This window comes from Anabrus simplex, chromosome 11, assembly GCF_040414725.1.
Source record: "Anabrus simplex isolate iqAnaSimp1 chromosome 11, ASM4041472v1, whole genome shotgun sequence".
Classification (NCBI taxonomy): Eukaryota; Metazoa; Arthropoda; class Insecta; order Orthoptera; family Tettigoniidae; genus Anabrus; species Anabrus simplex.
The window spans coordinates 47381327-47402900 of record NC_090275.1 but is presented as its reverse complement, the minus strand read 5'-3'; the positions used below and the strand labels follow the sequence as shown (position 1 = coordinate 47402900).

Sequence of the window (21574 nt, the reverse complement as noted above, 5' to 3'; positions counted from 1 at the left end):
GCTGCAATTATATGTTGTACAGTGGTAAAAAGGAAGAAAAGAAATGTCAGGAAATGCTGGACTCAGGATCGGATCAAAAGAAGAGAAGAAGGTGGAGGATTGCTGTCCTTGGTCGAAAATTAGTTGAGGTTAGAAGACCAACATTCATATAGGAATTCGGCGATTGTGTTTTCTGCCTCTCTTCTTGCATTTCTGTTGTGGTAATGTGGCGTTTTAACTTCGTACAAAGAAGGATATTTCTGGTATTCGTCCAGTAAAACACTAACAGCTTCTTTAGTCCACCCGGATCCTGCCATTTTAGAAAGAAGTGTTTGTTTACAATCGAGCTTCAAAATCTTCTCACGACGTAGCGCCAGCATCGTCGTGATGTCAGCTTCGCTGATTGGTTCGTTTCGTAAAATTAATTTTACGGAATAGAACATGTCCTATTTTACGAAAAGTTTTATCAAAGGTTTTATAAAACTTGAATTTGACCGTGAGCAACAGGCATGAGGCCCATGATATCCAAGGAGGCTATCAGCTATCACTGAATTGTCTCTATCTTTTGCGGTCCTCCACCAGACGTGCTACACCAAAGATGTTCAACCGGGCGAGATGGCCGTGCGTTTACGGGCGCCCAGCTGTGAGCTTGCATCTGGGAGATTAGTGGGTTCGAGCCCCACTGTCGGCAGCCCTGAAGATGGTTTTCCGTAGTTTCCCATTTTCAAACCAGGCAAATGCGGCTGTACCTTAATTAAGGCCATGGCCGACTCCTTCCCACTCCCAACCCTTTCCTATCCCATCGTCAGTGTGTCGGTACGACGTAAGAAAGTTGTAAAAAAACCGTTTTTTCGGACCATAAGAAGCAACCTGATATTTTGATGAACATTTAAGCAAAAATATAATTTCCCATTTCTTCATTTCTGTCTCTAGAAGAGGACATTTTCAGCATGCCTTGCGCTTGTTCCCACGTTCAGCAAGTGTTTTCCTTGTTTTTGCCATTCGGTTTCATTTTCTCAGGTGGCCAGGTGGCGGAGATTCGAAATGTCTTTCTGCTGCCTTATTACCATATCAGTTTGAATACCGCACAACAGGTTAGATTGCAAACTAATTTGGTTAGTAGGCAGTGTCGGCCACCCGCTGTTCCATAATGTAGCAAGAGTAACATAAATTTTAGGGGTTCTCATGGGCCGTACCCCTCATGTTTATGCAAATCCCATAGCACAATCGTTGTGAAGGTAGACTATACTTGTTACTCGCTTCAGTAAGTTTGCATTCTAACCTATTAATGCATAAAAATCCGGGATCTAGCTATGTTGTTTCTAATTATACTGTCTGAAGAAATTAAGTGGAAAAGAAATTTAAAATAAAACCTAATAAAATTATGTATTCAACGAAGAAATTTTGAAACGAAATACAAAGTTAAATTAAAAAAGTATTGTATTAAGCCGAAAATGTCACTAACGAATCAAAAGGGAGCGTGAGTTCCCTGAAGAACAGTACACTTGAAATTTACAAGCCTTTGTCGCACATGAAGCGGATTGACGAGATCAGCAGTAGTCGCGTCACTCTGTGAGGTAGAGATGGCTGAAAAATAACGTAGCAGTTACTTTGTCACAGTTACATGCCTGTCACTGTTACAAATGTGACGAGGACAAAAATAACAGGTTACCGAGTAACGACAACAGAATAACGTACTAGTGAAAACACTAACTGGGAAGTGAGAACTGTCACTAGTAGCAGCTTACAGACAAAGAATGTGATCTTCAGAGTTCAGGTAGTAAGCATGTCTAAGTGAGAGCGCTTTCGTAGGAGATTGCTGTAAGTCAAATACACTATAGTGTATAATATACTCTATAGTGTATTTGTGTAAGCTGCTGCTGTAATCTGGTAACAAAAGCGTAAACTGTTATGACATATTCAACAGCTCAGTGATAATCGTTGACTCAGACATTGCACATTATGTTTTCTTATCTTCTATCCTTGATCGGGGCATTGTCAAACTCACTCCTCTAGATTTCAGAAAAGACGCTATGTTGTCTTCTCATTTCATCCGTTGTCTGCCTCTCGTTAATAGGAATGTCTATTTTGCTGCACCGACTTTCAACAGTGTAGTGATGCGTGCGCGCATGTGCGAGTGAATGAATGGGACTTCGCAACACAGCTGTAAGGCGACAAGCTTGAAGCCGTGACCAGGCTGTGACCAATAAAAGGTGAGTAACGTTGGACGTTATTTTTAACTGTTACTTTTCACAGTTAATTTATTGTAACAGTGACAGATGTAGCAGTTACATAAAAATAACCGTTTGTCACACCACTACTGTGAGGGTGTGGTCACGGTGAAGTCGGCACCACAAGAACACACTTGGGGGGGGGGTCTTCCCTCTTTAGTAGATAAGAGTACGTAGATCGTCCGTAACCTAGCCTCAGCCTACACAATACTATTGCCTCCCACCGTGAATGTCGGAAAGAGAACCGCCACAGGGTAGTTGTCTTCTTAATTGCTCTCAGCTTGTTGGGAGTTCGGATAGCTAGCTACTCCGATTCCCAGGACGCCAAAATAGTTCGACGTAGCTGAGAACAAATATGTTTAGCAGGTGCATTCATAGGTCTTGGAATTAAGGAAACCTCTTTTGTACAACTGACATTGTGTACGGTCATTGTGTACTGCATCTTGCCACGACTGGAACTTTCTACTGATTACAAAGTGAAAGATTTTCTTTCTATTCTTCCTTGAACGTTATCCATAACAGTAGTAAAGGTCGAAATTCTTTGTGTTTGTCAGGTACGATAAGGAGGCGGGTGGGGAAGGGGTTCCGAGGCGTCTTTTTAGGAATTCCCTAGCAACTCGAATTCCTGTCAGACAAATGCAGGTATACCATAGCAGCTGTTTTTTAAGTGCAGTCAGAAAAGTGGTCAACTGATACGAGTACTGTACAGAACTTTTCGAGCATCGATGTAGGAAATCACGTACACTCGGTGTGTAAATATTATAGACCGTCGGACCATAAGACGCAGATATATTTTAGGCAGTATTTTTGTAACAAAAAAAGTGCGTTTTATGGTCTGAAAAATACGATACTCTTGGTAATGTTCGACCATTGAGTGGGAATTCGTCCACGATCTCTCTTGCCGTGAACATTTCCAAGAATGATCAGTCATTTTATGATGTAATTCCCACATCGCACAGTATGTCCAAAGAATTGTAAAACTCTTTGTTTACATATTGATGATAATCTGACTCTGAGCCAGCAAAACTCTCCAATACCATTTCGTTTCATAAATCAGTCATTAATCGTTGCCCCCAGGCTTCGGCAACCAGCACAATCCCTAATTTCGCCGCTTCATTCCAGTCTCGGTCGACTGGAAACAGGCTATAGATTTTTATTTTCAATAAAATTTATTTACTGTGAGGTATAAGTCAATAAATTTTCTCTTCTTCTTTAAAAGTAAATATTAGTAAGTTTATTTTAACTTTACCAGCAATATCACAACATCTCGGAAGATTCGCGGCACACATGACTAATCTAGAAACACAAACCTGTGCCGAAGCATATCCCTTCGGAATCACTGTCCCGAACTATATAAAAAATTCTAGTTTTCATCACTTTTCCTCAGGAATTTCATATAAAATATTTGTCCATCTTATTTAACTAGTGAAATTAAATGGCGTATGGTTTTTAGTGCCGGGAGTGTCCGAGGACATGTTCGGCTCTCCAGGTGAAGGTCTTTTGACTTAACTCCCGTAGGTGACCTGCGCGTCGTGACGAGTTTGAAATGATGTAGACGACACATACACCCAGCCCCCGTGCCAGAGAAATTAACCAATGATGGTTAAAATTTCCGACCCTGCTGGGAATCAAACCCGGGACCTCTGTGACCAAAGGCCAGGACGCTAAATATTCAGCCATGGTGCCGGACATTTAACTAGTAAATACCCTACTTCGTGGGTCTGAGCTCGCATGTCCGAGCCATATGAAGTGTTGAGCCCAGTAATTTGGGATCAAGACCAGTAAGAAGCCCTTTCAAATTTATCCAAGATTGTAAGTGTTCGTTATAAATGAGTAAAAGAAAAGGCCAGAAAAATAAGAAAACTGAATTATTTTTACTTTTTTTAATTTTGGTATAAATTCACTTTTGCATGGTAGTTGGTACTTCTGAACCCAAAGTAAAATATTCAAAAAAGGATTATCTACACAATACTGGAGATCCCAACTTATTATTTATTTCATCCGTTAAGATCATTTATTGACAACGTTTACACAATCCACCTTATCTTCTATCCTTCAAACTTAGTCCCCTTTCTGTGCACTTCTTCCAGATGTTCTTAAGTCTTCGACTTCTCCTTTGTCATTCTTCAACCGAGATGTTGCGTGACTTGACGAGTTTCTGCGGTGTATTCTTCATATCCGCAATTTTCTACCTAAAGATTGTTCTTTCTCGTAATCTTCCTCCTGGATCCCCACTTCTTCCAAGTCCTTGTGAATCTCCTTGAGCCATAAAGGTTGTGCCTTCCAGTTTTCTTGCGGACTAAGTATCCTGTGTGCCAGTCTCTTTGGATTCTTCCTCTTAATGTGCCCATAAAATGATAGTCTTCTTTTCCTCATAGTAGCTGTTATCTTCTGAACTTCTTCATAAAGTTCTTGATTCGATCTCAGTCGGAACAAGGGTTATGAATATAGTGACTTATTTGTACCTAAAATTATCCTAAGGAATCTCCTTTTTCGTTTTTCAATGACTGGGTCCGTTACTCACGTCATGATTTCCTCCGCTTATAGACACTTTGCTTAGATGGATGTGGACTCGGGTTTATAAGTTCCATAACATAGTCTGAAAGCCATTTCTATCTTTCTCACACTTCTGTTTATAGTTTGTTTCTCATTTCCATTCCGCGTGAGAATTTCTACCAGGTACTGGAATTTATGCCCGTCAGGAAGTCGTAAAATTTAAGAAACGAGATTTCCACTTACAGAGGTGCATATGGCCCTGAGGTTCACTCAGCCTACACCAAAAATGAGTACCAAGTTAATTCCTGGAGACAAAGGTGACCGGGTGTAGAGCTAACCACTCTACCCCATCAAGTGCCGTGGTTACGGATAGTGGAAGCCTTTACCTTCCACCGCTCCAAGGGCCTTCATGGCCTGTACGGAGATGACTTTGTACTTTTGCTCTTTTACTGGACACAATAATAACAGGACCAACAATAATAGTGCTTTAGGTGAAAATTTGTAACTCTTCAATAGTTTAAAGTTCACATTCCGAATGTAAATTATAATATCAGTTCATAAGATCATATCTTCTATCGACGATCCATCACTGGTTCATCGCCATCTTCTTGCGTTTGGATCAGGTACTGGAGGCTGCTCCTCGATGATAGTTCGTGACGAGACGATTGTGAGGTAGTAACTATACACAATCAAAATGCAGTAGGCGTATAGAGCTGAAACAGAAAACATCATGTGTTACTAAAAGCAAAGTTGGAAATACAGGTATTTAAGCTATTTTCTAGATTCAGTAGGCGAAACTTTATTATCTGAGGAGCTATCTGACGGTGAGATGGAGACCCCGAACTTGGCAACGTATATTTTATCATAAATAGAACTTCTGGTTCGGGGTAGTAGAATACATCCATCCTATTCGCTACCTGTCATAAGATGTGACTAAAAGGGGAACGTACCGGGCAAGTGGCTACGCGGTTTGAGTCACGTAGCTATCAGCTTGCATTCGAGAAATGGTGAGTTCGAGCCCTACTGTTGGCAGTTCTCAAAACGGTTTTCTATGGTTTCCCATGTTAACACCAGCCAAATGGTGGGTATGTACCTTAATTAAGACCACGGTCGCTTCTTTACCACCCGTAGCCCTTTCCTTTCCCATAAGATATATCTGTACCGGTGCGACGTAAAGCCAATTGTAACAGAACAAAACCATTAGGCCTAATATCTGTCTATAAGTAATATTTTTTTTATTGCTCAACAGGCATTTCTGCCCACGTACAGAACATTTCCATTTCTTATTTCTAATTTTATAAATAATTTATAATAATAATTAAAATACGCAACCTTAGGAACCATGGACAGTGGTAAGTGTGTGTTTCAAATTACTATTATTATTATTTTAATTTCTCCTAAAATATACATTATTAATCTAAATTAATCTAAGGACTAAATTATTCATGGTAAACAAGTAGGCCTATGCTACTCTATTTACTTTATGTATTCTCTGTGTGTGAGTTCCCTTCTGACTGACCTTAACAAAATACCCTCCTCGTGAAATATGTCCACGTTTGGAATTTTATTAATGTTTAATGGTGAATTCATATGGTGATTTGTGTTTGACCTTTTAACAAAGAAAGTTAAACTATTTCTATTGCTTCCAAACGGTGCATACAGGTTTATTTGGTGGAGTAACTCTCGGTTATCTGCTTTACCTTTGAGAATCCTGTGTAGGTATTTTACACACGTTTATGTTCTCCAAGTATGCAATATATCCCAAAATTTGTTATTAATTCACTATATGCCACATACTTTGCACTAGTTTTAGAGACACAGAAATACAGATATCTTAGAAATTTAGCTTGAACATTTTCTATTTCTTTTATACGTTTAATACATGATGGATTCCAGACTATAGAGGCATATTCTATTACTGTTCTAACTAGTGAATTGTATACCTGTATTATGGCTTTGATATTTTTGAATTTGTTTCTGTTTCTCATTAGAAATCCTAGGTTCCTATAGACCTTATTTACGGCGTTATGTATGTGTATATTGAACTGAAGTTTACTATCAAATATCACTCCTAAATCCTTCTTTTCTTCAACTCGTTTTAGGCTGATACCGTTCATTTCAAAATAATGCATTTTTGGTTGTCTTTTTCTAGTAAAGATCATTGATCCACATTTCTGTGGTTTCCCCATTCAACCAGTGCTGTGAGGTCTTGTTGTAATTTGTCGTTATCTTTCTTGAACTAATCTGCCTGTAAATTTTCATGTCATCGGCATATAACTGAAATTTAGAATTCTTCAGTACAGAGCCAACATCATTAACCAACAGAATGAACAACAATGGACCTAATTTTGAACCTTGGTTTATGCTTAAAGTTTCCCTGTACATGGATGAAGCTACCCCTTTGAAACTAACAAATTGAAATCTACCTCCACTGCGTTCTTTCAGAAAGAAACAACTTCTACTAACAAATCAACACAAGCCATCATGTTGCCAATATCTCTCAAACATGTTGACACAGTTTCCAGTGTTCATTTGTTCTACGAGGGCTGTTAATAAAGTAGTGGCAACGTAGTCCAGACACTAGCAGGAGATAGAGCACGCGCAAATAAGATGTGAGAGCGTTTAGGTGGCACTGTTGTCGATGTGTAGTGTGATTTTCACTGGCATCCAGTTGGGAGTGTTGTTACTGTGTGGCGTTGAATTGAAGGATGTTGATTTCACCGCTCTAAAGTGTGTTCTCAAAAGGTGAGCAGCGTTCCTGGATTAAAATCAAGGTTGCCTGTGGCAAAAATTCATCAGAATGTTATCGAGGATTACGTGAAGCCTGTGCCGAGAATTCATTACCGTATAGGACGGTTGCATAATGGGTCAAGGCGTTTCGTGCGGGTCGGAAAGAGACTGCGGATTTGCACCGCATAAGTCGGCCGTACTCACCAGACATGAGACCTTGTGACTTCGACTTGTTTCCGAAGTTGGAAGAACCCCTCCGAAGCCACCGATTTCTTGACGTGGCATCTGTACTCGGCGCAGTAGGGCTGTCATCAACAGAGAACGCCTTGCCAATGGTCCCCAACGGCTTCCCGACATTTGGCAAAAGGTAATGAAACTTTGCCTGTGACTACAACAAAGGAATGTAACGCAATAGTGCTTGTTAGTTCATTAAGTGTCGCGTTCTATCTATATTGCCACTTACTTTATTTACAGCTCTCGTATAATGGCCACAAAATTAATTTCTGGGCGTGTCAAGCCATGGACAAGAGAGAGAGAGAGAGAGAGAGAGAGAATTATGTATATGTACTTACAAACAATAGCCAAAGCGCAGAAAACAATTACTATAGCATATGAACCACTGCCGTCGACGATAACCACGTAACAGGCATAACTGTACATGCCGACGTAGATCAGTAAATTAATTGTCGTGGCAGCCACCCATATCATCAGCAGACGGGTCATCTCCTGTAAAAATAACAAGAAAAGAAATTTAGATCGTCAGAAGTAGATCATATAGCGTAATACCGAATAACAATATATTTCTATATTCTGCCTCCTCCAACTGGGTTATTGCTTTATGTTCACTGAACACCACAGAAATTGGCCGGCAAAAAAATATTTAATTTTATACAGGGTAGTGGGGACCAACGTAAACCGGGTGGGTATATGAGCGTTATAAAGTTGGTCATACTGATGGGTGGAGTTCGGATTTTTAGGCAGCAATAGGTTAGGATGCAAAGTAGGGTGTAATTGAAGCGGGTAACAAGTATAGTCTACCCTACACAACGACTATGTTATGAGTCTTGCATAAACTTTAGGGGTGCGACCCATTAGAGCCGGGTAACAAGTATAGTCTACCCTACACAACGATTATGTTATGAGCCTTGCATAAACTTTAGGGGCAATTTATGTTACTCTTGCTACATAACGGAACAACGGGCTAGACAACACCTCCTAATAACCAAATTAGTTTGCGTTCTAACCTATTACTACTGAAAAATTAGGAGTCTATTGATAAATAATTTGAATAATTTGAATATTTTGAAAAAGAATTCGACATCTCGCGCCGTTATCATGTTTTCAGGTGCTGAAGTTAGACAGTCGGGTCGCTCCGCGGGGGAAATTCAAGTGGGCTTTGCGAAGGGGTGTAAATAAATCTCAACGTGGCTTAGGGCCGGTTTGAGAGGCATGCAGAGAAATCTGCATCAAACACAAACACACCGTGGGATTAAGAGAGTGTCATCATAAGGGGCGATCCTGTGAGTTCGGAAGTCCGTGTTCACATCCATTCCCTGGCGAAGTTCTCTTCTTCGATTATTGCTCTCAGGGTGGTCTTAAGCTACTTGCCTGTTAGTTTCTACAGACTGAAGAACATAACTGTTATAAATTAATTGAGAAGAAACTGAAAAGAGATGGCTTCAGATGTCACAAAAATGAGTTGTACCCGTAATTATGTTAGGTTACGTGTAAGGCAACATTTTAATCTATTTTCCGAGAAATTCGTATTAATTCCTTAGTGATTGTCTTTCATTATCATGCTACACTATTCTTATATCATTTTTAATTGTCTGGTATTCCTGTTTCTTGTTAGGCTAGAAGAATCTGCATCGAAAGAGCACTCATCTTCGCTACTCCAAGGAAAAGCAGACACTTAAAAATGATAATTTAAAATAAAAATCTCTTTACTCACCTGAGTTGCTCCAATTATCAATAACAGGTTTGTTATTGTGAAGAATATCCACACAATTGTTACAACTATATAGATGCCTACCTCACCTGAAATGTAAAAGAAATAATAATAATAATAATAATAATAATAATAATAATAATAATAATAATAATAATAATAATAACTCATTTTATTTTATATTCTTCCTATAGCATTTGCAAAGTGCCATCGTCACAGTACCTAATATAACAATGCAGTATGCTGAATAAATACGTGTTTCTATTATGTATGTTGAGTATTCATCCCCAAAGCCGGTTTGAGCCAGAACACGTTCGCCTTCAACTGTCATAAATGGCCTAGGCGTCACTGAAGGGGCATACTAGGAAAGTGAGGAGTGAAGTAGTTTCCCGCTGCTTTCCTCAGAGAGCCGAAAATTGCTACTGCATGTCAATCTGCCAATCCCACTGAAATGCACGCAGCAACCGACCCTGTGAGGCATATTTTTCACACCATTCATAGTAGAGACTGGCAGCATAAAGAATGGCACTACTAGCATAACTCTTACTTCAGTCTTTCTCATATTGTCAAAGCCAAGGATGAGACTAAAACGTCAATGAAAGTAACAAATTTGATCTAGCCTGTACTACTGAGTCATCCAATTATCTTGAAACCGATCCAGTGGCTGGGAGTGACTAAGCTGACAGGTGCGTGGGAGGTACGGGAACCTGCGGGGACTACCGGTTCTGGCTTTGTCTCGTAACGCAGTTTGTTTCGTGTTTCAGTGAGAGCAACACCTGTGTTCAAAGTGAAGCCAGAATAACTGGAAGATAGTAATAACAGGCCAAATTAATTCCACGTCGAGTTTACGATACGTATGCACGTACAGAATCCAATCGTGCTCTTAGGAGATTATTTCAAGAGGGAATTCTCAGGTGTTAAGAGTTCCAAGACCGTGGGATGGTTCATAGATTAGTTAGTAAATTTCGTGAAACGGGAAATATTAATTAGAAGAAGGCGACGTACAGTTCTAACATAAATCTTGAAGATATTGTACAATGCCTGAAAAAATTCTTCTAAAAAATCTCTTAGCCGTCCTTCTTAGCAAACGGACATTTCGTACGGTTTCTTACAAAGGGCTACGAAGTTAAGTTAGAACACTATAAACGTACTGTGGTGCAAGAACTTAAACTGGATCATCCTGTGTGTAGAATTAGATTTAGTGAATGGATTTTTAATAAAATGAATGAAAGAGAAATTGATCGCAATATCTTTCTTTTCTTTTCGAGACGAAGCGTGGATTCACTTATGTGGGTAGATAAATTCTCAAAATAGCCAATATTGGAGGGCCGAAAAGCGTAATATGCTCCATGAGGAATGTCTTCATAGCGAGAAATTAGGTGTAGGTGCTTTAGACTTCATCAGTGAGTCACTCTAGTTTGCTCTCATATTGACCGGCCAGCCGTTTAACTGGATGGTGCTGAAGAAAGACATACGCAGAGTCATTAAGTTCGTGGACTGTGGCTGTGGTGCCGTGACAGTTCTTCGCTAGTCCCAGCAAGAGGCAGTCGTGTGCTCACAGTATAAGCAGAACTATGGTCTGTGTTGGATAGGGTAGTTGAATTTCAGCTGCGGAAGTACCTTCTATGACGGCTGCGTTTGTCGATTTCTGTACCACTGTCGTTGAACAAATGACGATGTATAATCGTTATTATTATTCTGACACTTCACATCAGCTGTTTACCTTTGTGTTATCAGTGGAAAGAACTGTCTGACTCTGCAAGATCTGTCATTTATAAACAGCATTATTACAGATTAGCCACACACACCAAATTTGATTCTCGGGAAGTATCAAGCACTTCAAGTGCTGTGCCTACATTTATTCAATGCAAGATATGTCGTAGAAAGTTTATAAAGAGGAGCATTAACATACACATAGCAAGAGCTCACGAGTCACTATCTCAAGACTCATCATTTGTAGATAATGAACAATTGTACGTTAATTTAGGAGTTCCTCAGGCATCTCAAGTTCTTTATCCAATTTTATCAGTTAGCCACAGTGCGAATTCTTCAAATCGGGCATATGACATTTTAAATTTTCAGTGTCCACAATGCGGATGACATTGCTCCATTTCTCGTGGGGTCAAAATACACATCAGCAGAGCTCATCCTGATATTCACCGTTAAATTTTAGTTTCTGGAAAGTGCCAGGTTGTTGATCCCTCTCAAAATGTCGAAACAATCGCTCAAGAAAGTGACCCTCCTGCTAACACGGAAACTAACAGTGTCAACACTTTACCGCATGAATTTAAGCAGAAAATGATGCAGTGGCGAAGCAGATATTTAAATAATTTGAGAGACGAGCTTCTTTTTTTTTTTTTTGCTAGGGGCTTTACGTCGCACTGACACAGATAGGTCTTATGGCGACGATGGGATAGGATAGGCCTAGGAGTTGGAAGGAAGCGGCCGTGGCCTTAATTAAGGTACAGCCCCAGCATTTGCCTGGTGTGAAAATGGGAAACCACGGAAAACCATTTTCAGGGCTGCCGACAGTGGGATTCGAACCTACTATCTCCCGGATGCAAGCTCACAGCCGCGCGTCTCTACGAGCACGGCCAACTCGCCCGGTGACGAGCAATTTAACAATCAGCTTACATTTGGTGTGAGTTCTTGGCTTCTGAGATTGATCTACTCCCTGGCCTCAAACATCCATCACGGAAACACTACCAGTACAGGAAAAATAAACAGACCACAGACAACCAAAGGAAATACAGACAGACAACTAGTCCTGAACGGGCAACAAAATGGGACCGGATAAAACGCCGCAAAAGATACAAATATCAGGTTACCCAGTACCTCTTTTACAATCAGCTCAGGAAGGCTATTCGATCTGTTTTAAATTTCAATGCTCAAAATTGTAAAATTCCTTCGGATGAAATATTCCATCATTTCTTTGAAACTCTCGGGCAACCTAATGACATGATTCGATCCGAATACCCATCTCATACGAGTGATATTGGTAGGGAACAAATTGATATTTTATTTAATGGCACTATAAACCCAGATGAAATCAACGTTGCTGTTAATCATATAGCCGTAGGCACATCACCCGGTCCAGACCACGTCCTCGTCAGAATTATCAAAGACAGTATTGCAGTCGACATAATATCCCACATTGCCACACGTATGTTGAAAACTGGGGGTTTTTCCTTCTATGTTAAAAAGAGCCAGGACTGTTCTAATCCATAAAGGTGGAGATACACTCAATATTAAGAACTGGAGACCTATCACAATCTGTTCAATTATAAGAAGAATAAATGAGCGGGTCCTTTACAGGCGTCTCCGTGAACATGTTGTCGTACACCAAAATCAACGAGGATTTACCAACTCCTCTGGAACGAATGTCAACACTGCAATACTCAACTCTCTTCTCCGTGAAGCCAAAATCAAACAACCAATCTAACTACTATATTCTTAGATATACAGAAAACCTTTGATATCGTTGGTCATGCTCGTGTAAATGAGACACTAGAGTCGTTATCAATTCCAACGAATAGAATAACATCCATGGTATCCCCTGCCTGTCGTAAGAGGCGACTTAAAGGGGCCCCAGGGGCTCTGAACTTTGGAGCATGGGTTGGTGACCACAGGGCCCTTAAAACAATATAACTCTTAGGTGATTATTTCAAATTTGAAGAACTTAAAACTTACCATCCACTTTTCCATTCTGAATGGCGGTGTGTTCTGCCGTGGCGCCCATGCTTACCGTCGTCAGCAACGTAAGCACCTGTAAACATTCACAGGAGTAACAATGAATAAACTTTCTTATTTTTTAAAAAAAAACTGAACTGACCACTGAAGATCACGCTATAATTTGATTTTTTCTGTGAAGTTTCCTCTTCCTCCATTACTCCTTCATATGAACGCTATGCTGTTTCTTCAGTTCATCCGTCCGGGTTCTTCACGTCTTTGCAGTTGTTTCGACTTGAAACTCTACCAAATTTTGAAACATGGCCCGAAATATTTTCTTGTCCAACATCTGAACTTCTAGATCTTTACGAACTTCCTTATTTTATTTTTATTTTATCTTACCCCCTGTGGGTGGGGGACGCAGACGAAGAATTCACCCACGGTATCCCCTGCCTGTCGTAAGAGGTGACTAGAAGGGGCGACCAAGGGATGATCAAATTAGAACCATGAAACTACTTGTGATTAGTACCACCACGCGGGGAACACCATGGGTCGCTTTTCCTTGCGCGTAATACCACTATGATAGGTACTAAATAGGTTTGTGATTAGTAGCAACCGAGAGTGTGACGGCTTTTACAGTATCTGTGATTAGTACCACTATATGAGCGACACCATGGGATGAGGGAACCCACGGTTCTGGCTTGCCTATGATTAGTACCCACTATATGAGGAACACCACGGGATAGTACGAGTCCCTGTGGTTAGTACCCTTATGTGATGAATACCCTAGGTTTACGTTGCCTGTAAATGGCGCCGCAATGTGTGAAACAGCGTAAGTCTGTAATACATGTGCAAATTTCATTAGCTGTGAGTAGTACCATATTGTGTTGAAAACCGCGAGTCTACGCTACTCTTGATTAGTACCGCAACATGACAAATACCATGGTTGTACTTTCCTAACGATAAGTACCATTGTGAGGGGCCGCTGACTTGGATTTTGGACCCCTTTCGACTACAAGTATCATCGATTCAGTATTGTGCTATAGAAGCAGTCTCTTGGTCAGTAATACTATTGTTCTACGCCAGCTTTTGTGCATGTGAAGCACTGTGGGTCGGTTCCACTGATCGTTTTAAATTCACATCCATCCATCCATCCATCCATCCATCCATCCATCCATCCATCCATCCATCCATCCATCCATCCATCCATCCATCCATCCATCCTCACGTTTTGAATTGTGGTCAGTGGGTGTTTTTGGGCTTTTAATTTGTCATTTCATTTCGTCTCATTTCGTACCATTAGGGGCCGATGACCTAGATGTTAGGCTCCTTTAAACGACAAGCATCACCATCATCATCACCATCATATTTTATCAAATGGTGAGCTGTCCCGTTGGATGAAGTGTAATGTTTGCACATATAATATACATTATTGTGAAAATCACAGTTGAGAAGTCTTTCTTTCTTTCTTTCTTTCTTTCTTTCTTTCTTTCTTTCTTTCTTTCTTTATCTGTTTTCCCTCCAGGGTTGGTTTTTGCCTCGGATTCGGCGAGGGATCCTACCTCTACCTCTACCTCTACCGCCTCAAGGGCAGTGTCCTGGTGCATGAAACTCTGGGTTGGGGATACAACTGGGAAGGAGGACCAGTATCTCGCCCAAGATGTCTTACCTGCTAAGTTGAAAAGGGGCCTTGTGGAGGGATGGGAAGTTTGGAAAGGATAGAGAAAGAAGAGGGAAGGAAGCGGCCGTGGCCTTAAGTTAGGTACCATCCCGGAATTTGTCTAGAGAAGTGGGAAACCACGTAAAATCAACCCTCTGTAGTTGGGGGACGCAAATGAAGAATACACACACGGTATCCCCTGCCTGTCCTAAGAGGCGACTAAGAAGGGGTCCCAGGGATTCTCAACGTGGGAGCGTGGGTTAGCGACCACGGGGCCCTTTGCTGAGTCCTGGCATTGCTTCCGCTTACTTGTGCCAGGCTCCTCGCTTTCATCTATCCTGTTCGACCTCCCTTGGTCAACTCTTGTTCTTTTCCGACCCCGATGGTATTAGAGCATTCGAGGCCTAGGGAGTCTTTCAATTTCACGGCCTTCGTGGTCCTTGCCTTTCTTCGTCCGTTAATTCATTTTTCGAAGTGACGGAGCACTTCTTTTTTCTTTTCTTTCTCTCTGTCTACCCCCTGTGGGTGGGGGACGCAGATGTAAAATACACCCACGGTATCCCCTGCCAGTCGTAAGAGGCGACTAAAAGGGGCGACCAAGGGATGATTGAATCAGAACCATGAAACTACTTGTGATTAGTACCATCACGCGGGGAATACCATTGGTCACTTTACTTCCGAGTAGTACAGTATGTTAGGTACTCAATAGTTTTGTTATTACTAGCAACAGTGGATGGGCCACTATGGGTTTACAGTACCCGTGATTAGTACCACTATATGTGGAATATCACGGGCTTTCGTTGTCTGTGATTAGTACCATTGTGAAAAACGCCACGGGTCTGGGCGTTGCGACACTGTGGGTCTGCGTTGCCTGTGATTAGTACCCACTATGTGAGGAACACCACGGGATAGTACGAATCCCTGTGATTAGTACACTTCTGCAAGGTGCGCCATAGGTTTGCGTTGCCTACGAGTGCTGCCATTATATGAGAAACACCATAGGTCTGCGTTACCTGTGCGATGAACAATACGTGTGAGTAGTACCAATATCATTTCGAACACCACGAGTCTACGCTACTCTTGATTAGTACAGCAGCTTGAGAAATACCATGGTACTACTTTACCATTATGAGCGGCCATTCACCTGGATTTTGGACCCCTTTGGACAACAAGAATCATCGAGTCAGAATTGTGCTTTGTAAGCAGCCCCTTGGTCAGTAATACTAATTATTCAATATAATTTCTGGGAAGGTGAGTCATTGCGGGTCGGATCCACAGACTGTTTTAAGTTCATAATAATTGTTCATCGTCATATTTTTTAATTCTAACCAGTGGATCTATTTTGGATTTTTTTAACTTTCAGTATTGCGAGTTGGCTCTGCTGATTATTTTAAATTTTTAATTATCATCTCATTCTTCACCATCACGTTTTAAATTCTAGTCAGTGAATGAATTTTGGACTTTCAAATTGTCATTGCATTTCGTCTCATTTCGTACCATTAGGGGCCAATGACCTAGATGTTAGACCCCTTAAAACAAGCATCATCATCATCATCATCATCATCATCATCATCATCATCATTATCACGGGAAACCACTTCGAGGATGGCTGAGGAGGGAATCGAACAGCACTCTACTCAGTTGGCCTCCCGAGGCTGAGAGGACACCGTTCCAGCCCTCGTACCACTTTTCAAAGTTTGTGTTGCAGGCGGGAATCTAACACGGGCCTCCGGGGGTGGCAGCTAATCACACTAACCACTACACCACAGAGACGGACCAGTTTAGAAGTAATTCCACAAATCAGTCCTTTTATCAAACATAGCTAAAGCTGAAGAGAAAATAAAGAGCAAAAAAGCAAAGTCATCTTCGTACAGGCCACGAAGGCCCTTGGAGCGGTGGAAGGTAAAGGCTTCCACTATCCGTAATCTCGGCACGTGATGGGGTGGAGTGGTTAGCTCTACGCCCGGCCACCTTTGCCCCCAGGAATTAACCTGGTACTCATATTTGGTGTAGGCTGAGTGAACCTCAGGGCCATGTGCACCTCCGGAAGTGGAAATCTCGTTTCTTAAATTTTACGACTTCCTGACGGGGATTCGAACCCATGTCCTTCCGGGCGAACTGAGCACGCCTTTACCGCCTCGGCCAGGCAGCCCCTGAAGAGGAAATAAACAAACTGTTAATATAATCGGCCTTATAACGATGATTAAGAAAAGAATTGTAATCTTTAGAAATAAATAAAGAACAATTATCATACTTTATAATAAAATTCGTAGCTCATATACCTAGGATGTTTTCAACATTCAGTTGCTTTCCTGAAGGGTTGGAGGAGTTTATTTGAAATTCCAGTCATCAGTTTCCCGGACACCATTGTAACCATGGCAACCATTGTTCGTCTATGTATACTCGGTCAGTAGCGCCATCTTCTTACTGCAACTAACAGCCTGAGAGAAATCTCCGTTCTACTCTTCAGTCTAGAATTGAAATTCTTGAACTGGGAGGAAAACGAACCCAGGTCGTTGGATAAGAGACGTATCATAGGGCTAGAAATAATAATATGGTGACATCAAGAAAGTCCACAAATTCAAATATCTAGGAGAGATTCTGACTCCTAACAACAGCGAGAAGCCTGCTATCGAAGAAAGTGGAAAGAAGATGGAGACTGGATTCAGACTATGCCAGGAAACTTATAAATACAAGTCCCTTTTCTTATCAACCCAAACTCAGACACTATAATACTACCGTGGTGAAACGTGAATGCCTCTATGCAGCAAAGACAATTGCCAGAAAGGGGATTACTGAAATAGAAAAGAAAGAGCATAAATTTCTGAGGAAAATTCTGGGACCTAGAAAGCAACAGGAAATGTGTTTACATTCCGTTTGAGATCAATTCAAGAGCTGTATGAAAAATGTGATAACATTTCAACCTCGATAAGGAAAAAGGCAGCTGACTTTCTATGGACACCTGAGAAGAATGGGGCCGGAACGCCTAGGAAATAACATCCTCACCTTCCAGGAAGAAAGAAAGATCCAAGTACCATGGCTGAAAGAAATTCATCAGAATCTTCAAAACGTGGCATTGAGGAGGGAGATATTACAAACAGAACAATGTTCAGAAGGAAATTAGGGAGGTGACGGATCTGTTCGTAGAGAAACCCAGGAGAACAAGAAGGGCGTTCCCGGATGAGGAACGTGCAAAAGCAAGCCAGAGAATGAAGGAATATTGGCGTAAAAAGAAAGAACATCAACAGTCATGGAAGTTGTGTAATCGTAACCCATAGGAGGTTGAAACGATCCAAAATAAAATAAAATAAAATAAAATAAAATAAAATAAAATAAAATATTTGCGAGGTCTAGAATCTCTTTCATTTTCACACAATTCAATAGCCTTACCATCCTTTTGTAGATTCAGTCATTTTTAGTTTGATTTATCGGAACTATTTTATTCAAAGGATTCAAAGGATGCATTACATCTACCTCTGCATGTCGTAAGGGGCTACTAAGAGGGGAGCAACCAAAGGATCTGTACTCCCTCTCTATTCTTCCATGCCTAAAAATCATACCCATGTTTCTATGCTTTTACGTGTAGCGGAGAAAATCGACGAATACGAAGGGATTTTTCTTTCAGTTATTGATATCGTTATTTATTTCCTGAATCGATGACTTCACTTTATTCAATTTTATCCACTTTCTTAAGTATGTATTTACCTTATTTGCTGAAACATTTAATCGAAAAGGAAGAAGAAACTAAATAAATGTTTAACTCTGACGTTTTATTTCTTTTGCAACCACCTCGTCCAGACCTGGGACCCCAACATTTTGTAACCTGCTGCTCTGTGACAATATGTAAGGAAATAAGTAATTTACAACAAATGTGTTAAAGCACGTGCAAAACAGAAAACACTTTACCACAAAGAGCGGTAACGTTGTGAGAGTTCTGATGATTTCTTCAATATATATCGGAATGGTGCCATTATGTATTAAGATTTTCCTACATTATCGAAATAATTTATTCATGGCTTTCAACAATATTTAAGCCTATCTTCTTCTTATGACGCCGTCTCCCTCCGAAGGTTGGCGATCCAATTGATTATGATTACACGCGAAACGGCAGCACGGAAGATTTCTATCGACGTATGTCCATACCACCGCCGCAAGTCTTTCAGCCAGGAAATTCTCCGTCTTCCCGCAGATCTTTTCCCATCAATCTTTCCTTGAATGATCAGTCGGCGTATCGTTCACCTCTCAGGATGTGCCCGAGGTAGCTGAGCTTACGCTCCTTGATGGTTATGAGAAGCTCTTTCTTCTTGTTCAAGATGATGAGGACTTCTTCATTTGTCTTCTTTTCTACCCAAGATATTCGGAGTATTCTTCTGTATAAGTACATTTCAGAAGATTCAATCCGCTTCTCCAATAAAGGGCTTAGCGTCCACCCTTCGAAATCATACAGAAGGACAGGAAAGACATAACAACGTAGGATTCGAACTCTGAGGTGGAGGTTGAGTTCTCGGCTAGTAAATAAAGTCCTCATAGTATTGAACATATGCCTTTGCTGGCGGGACCTAGTGTTTACAGTGCACTATGTCTTCTGGTATGGGCTAGAGCAATCTTGTTACTTTCATTGATCTGTCTCAGCTTTAACCTTAGCTTTGACAAAATGAAAGTGACTGAGGTATGAGTGATGCTAGTAATGCCATTCCTTCTGCAGCCAGTCCCTGCTATGAATGGTGTGAAAATATTGCTCATAGGGTCAGTTGGTGCATGCATTTCAGTGGGCTTGGCAGACTGATATGTAATAGCAACTTCTGGCTCGGTGAGGAAAGCAACGGGAAACTACCTCGCCCCTCATTTCCCTAGTACGCCTCTTCAGTGATGCCTAGGCCATCTATGACAGCTGATGGCGGAGCTGTTGAGGATCCAACCAGCCTTCGGGCTGAGGACTAAACATACATACAGTATTGAACATACTTTCAGCTTGTCCAATCCTGGATAAGATTTCACATTTTGAATCACAATGCTGGTTCACTAGAGTTCCAAGATATTTGATGGAAGATGTTTGTTGGACGATGTAGTTGTTGATGTAAAGGGAGGCCTGTTTTGGTGTTTTCGAGAATACGATCAGCTTGGTCTTGTTAATCTTCAAGGATAAACCGTAGGTTTCACTGGTCCTCACGATGTTGTTTATAATGATTTGAAGATCACTAGGGTTGCTGGCTAACACAATCGTGTCATCAGCAAATCGGGTGTTATTAATGACATAGCCATTGATCTTGACACCTAGATTAACATCTTCCATAGGCTCTCTGAACACAGCTTCGGAGTAGATGTTGAAAAGGAGTGGGGACAGGACACATCCCTGGCGGACACCTCTTTGTATAGCTATGTCCTCAACAGCAGTTCCTTCTATTTTGACTTCTGCCGTTTGATTTCAGTTTAATCACTCAATGTTTCAAAAGGTACTTGTTAAAATGTTAGGCAGACCGATAACGTATCCGTATGTTGCCATGTCAGATAGCTGATATAATAGCCACCAAAGTGCACATGCTTGTTTAGAAAGCTTCATTCGTAACTAAAGTAAATATTACAGAACGTTTTCTTCAGAAGAGTATATTATGTTGCTAGCAGTATAAACGGCTTATAGAAGACTACTTCGCTGCAGATTAGGTCCCGCTTCAGGACTGGCTTTGGAGCTAACCTTAAAAATATGTCGTGTTTTTAATTTACATTAAACAATTATTTTACTGTATGTACATCTAAAATCTACACACATTATGGTATACTGTAGACACTTTATTATCTGTTCCGGCTCCATGGCTAAATGGTTAGCTTGCTGGCCTTTGGTCACAGGGGTCCCGGGTTCGATTCCCGGCAGGGTCGAGAATTTTAACCACAATTGGTTAATTTCGCTGGCACGGGGGCTGTATGTACGTGTAGTCTTCATCATCACTACATCCTCATCACGACGCGCAGGTCGCCTACGGACGTCAAATTAAAATACCTGCAACTGACGAGCCGAACTTGTCCTTGGACACTCTCGGCACTAAAAGCCATACTCCATTTCATTTATTATCTGCATGCGGATTATCCGCGGAAGCTTCAAAACTTAAAATAATTGCAAGTGCAGTAACATTGAGATTAGTTTTCCTCTACAAACTTTTGTACAGGTAATTTTAACACGGCATTTTCTAAATAGTAACAAAATTATGTAATGGTAATAACAAGTGTGTAAATATTAAAGTGCCTGCTACACTCTACAAATAGTTACATTGAATAGCTGCAGTGACCTTCTGCGTATAATGCCTCTCCCACTACTTTCAGGAAGTAACTTCTGTTTTCACATACTTGAGTAATTAGGTCTACTCGATGAGTAATTGTAATGATCCCCTTGGTCTTCCGCGAACAACACTAGTCTGATGTTAAATTCAGGATTGCATCTCATTTTTAGATGAAGTAAACTGAAAACTAGAATGTTTCAGTGCTTCCGTTGCTCTGTAGCGTATGTAAAAAGCTAGATGTCTGGTGATCTGTACTGCCAGTGGCAACACTGGCGCTTCCCTTGGCTGTGTGCGGCAGTGCATTTGTTACTATGGTGGTAGCTTCCTGCTGTCATACCACTGACATGCACCCTGTACAATACAGACAAGTGTGTGGTCTGCCTTACCCCGCTATATGGTGTTACATTATGATACCGTCTTCTTACCATAGCATTTCCATGTTTGGTGTAGATGTCACAAAAGTATCGTACCCTCATTAATATTGATTGCGTAGGACTTGGACTAAATATGAAAGGTGAATTTCATTCGAAACTTTGATAATATAGCACACTGTATATTTTTAATCCTTAACGACTTGCCGAATAATCTT

The 21574-nt window shown here is 40.9% G+C and overlaps 1 protein-coding gene across 1 annotated transcript in view; it reads right to left on the bottom strand.

Moving 5' to 3' along the window:
• Window positions 1-4105: 4105 nt before the first annotated feature.
• Window positions 4106-21574, bottom strand: part of LOC136883223 (uncharacterized) — a 56784-nt gene continuing 39315 nt past the window's right edge. Inside the window, exons 3-6 of the mRNA XM_067155422.2 lie at window positions 13075-13150; window positions 9388-9473; window positions 8009-8162; window positions 4106-5419 (exon numbers count right to left, since the gene is read on the bottom strand). Of these exons, the coding sequence (XP_067011523.2) occupies window positions 5301-5419; window positions 8009-8162; window positions 9388-9473; window positions 13075-13150 (435 nt within the window). The 3' untranslated portion in view covers window positions 4106-5300. The remainder of the gene's footprint in view (window positions 5420-8008; window positions 8163-9387; window positions 9474-13074; window positions 13151-21574) is intronic.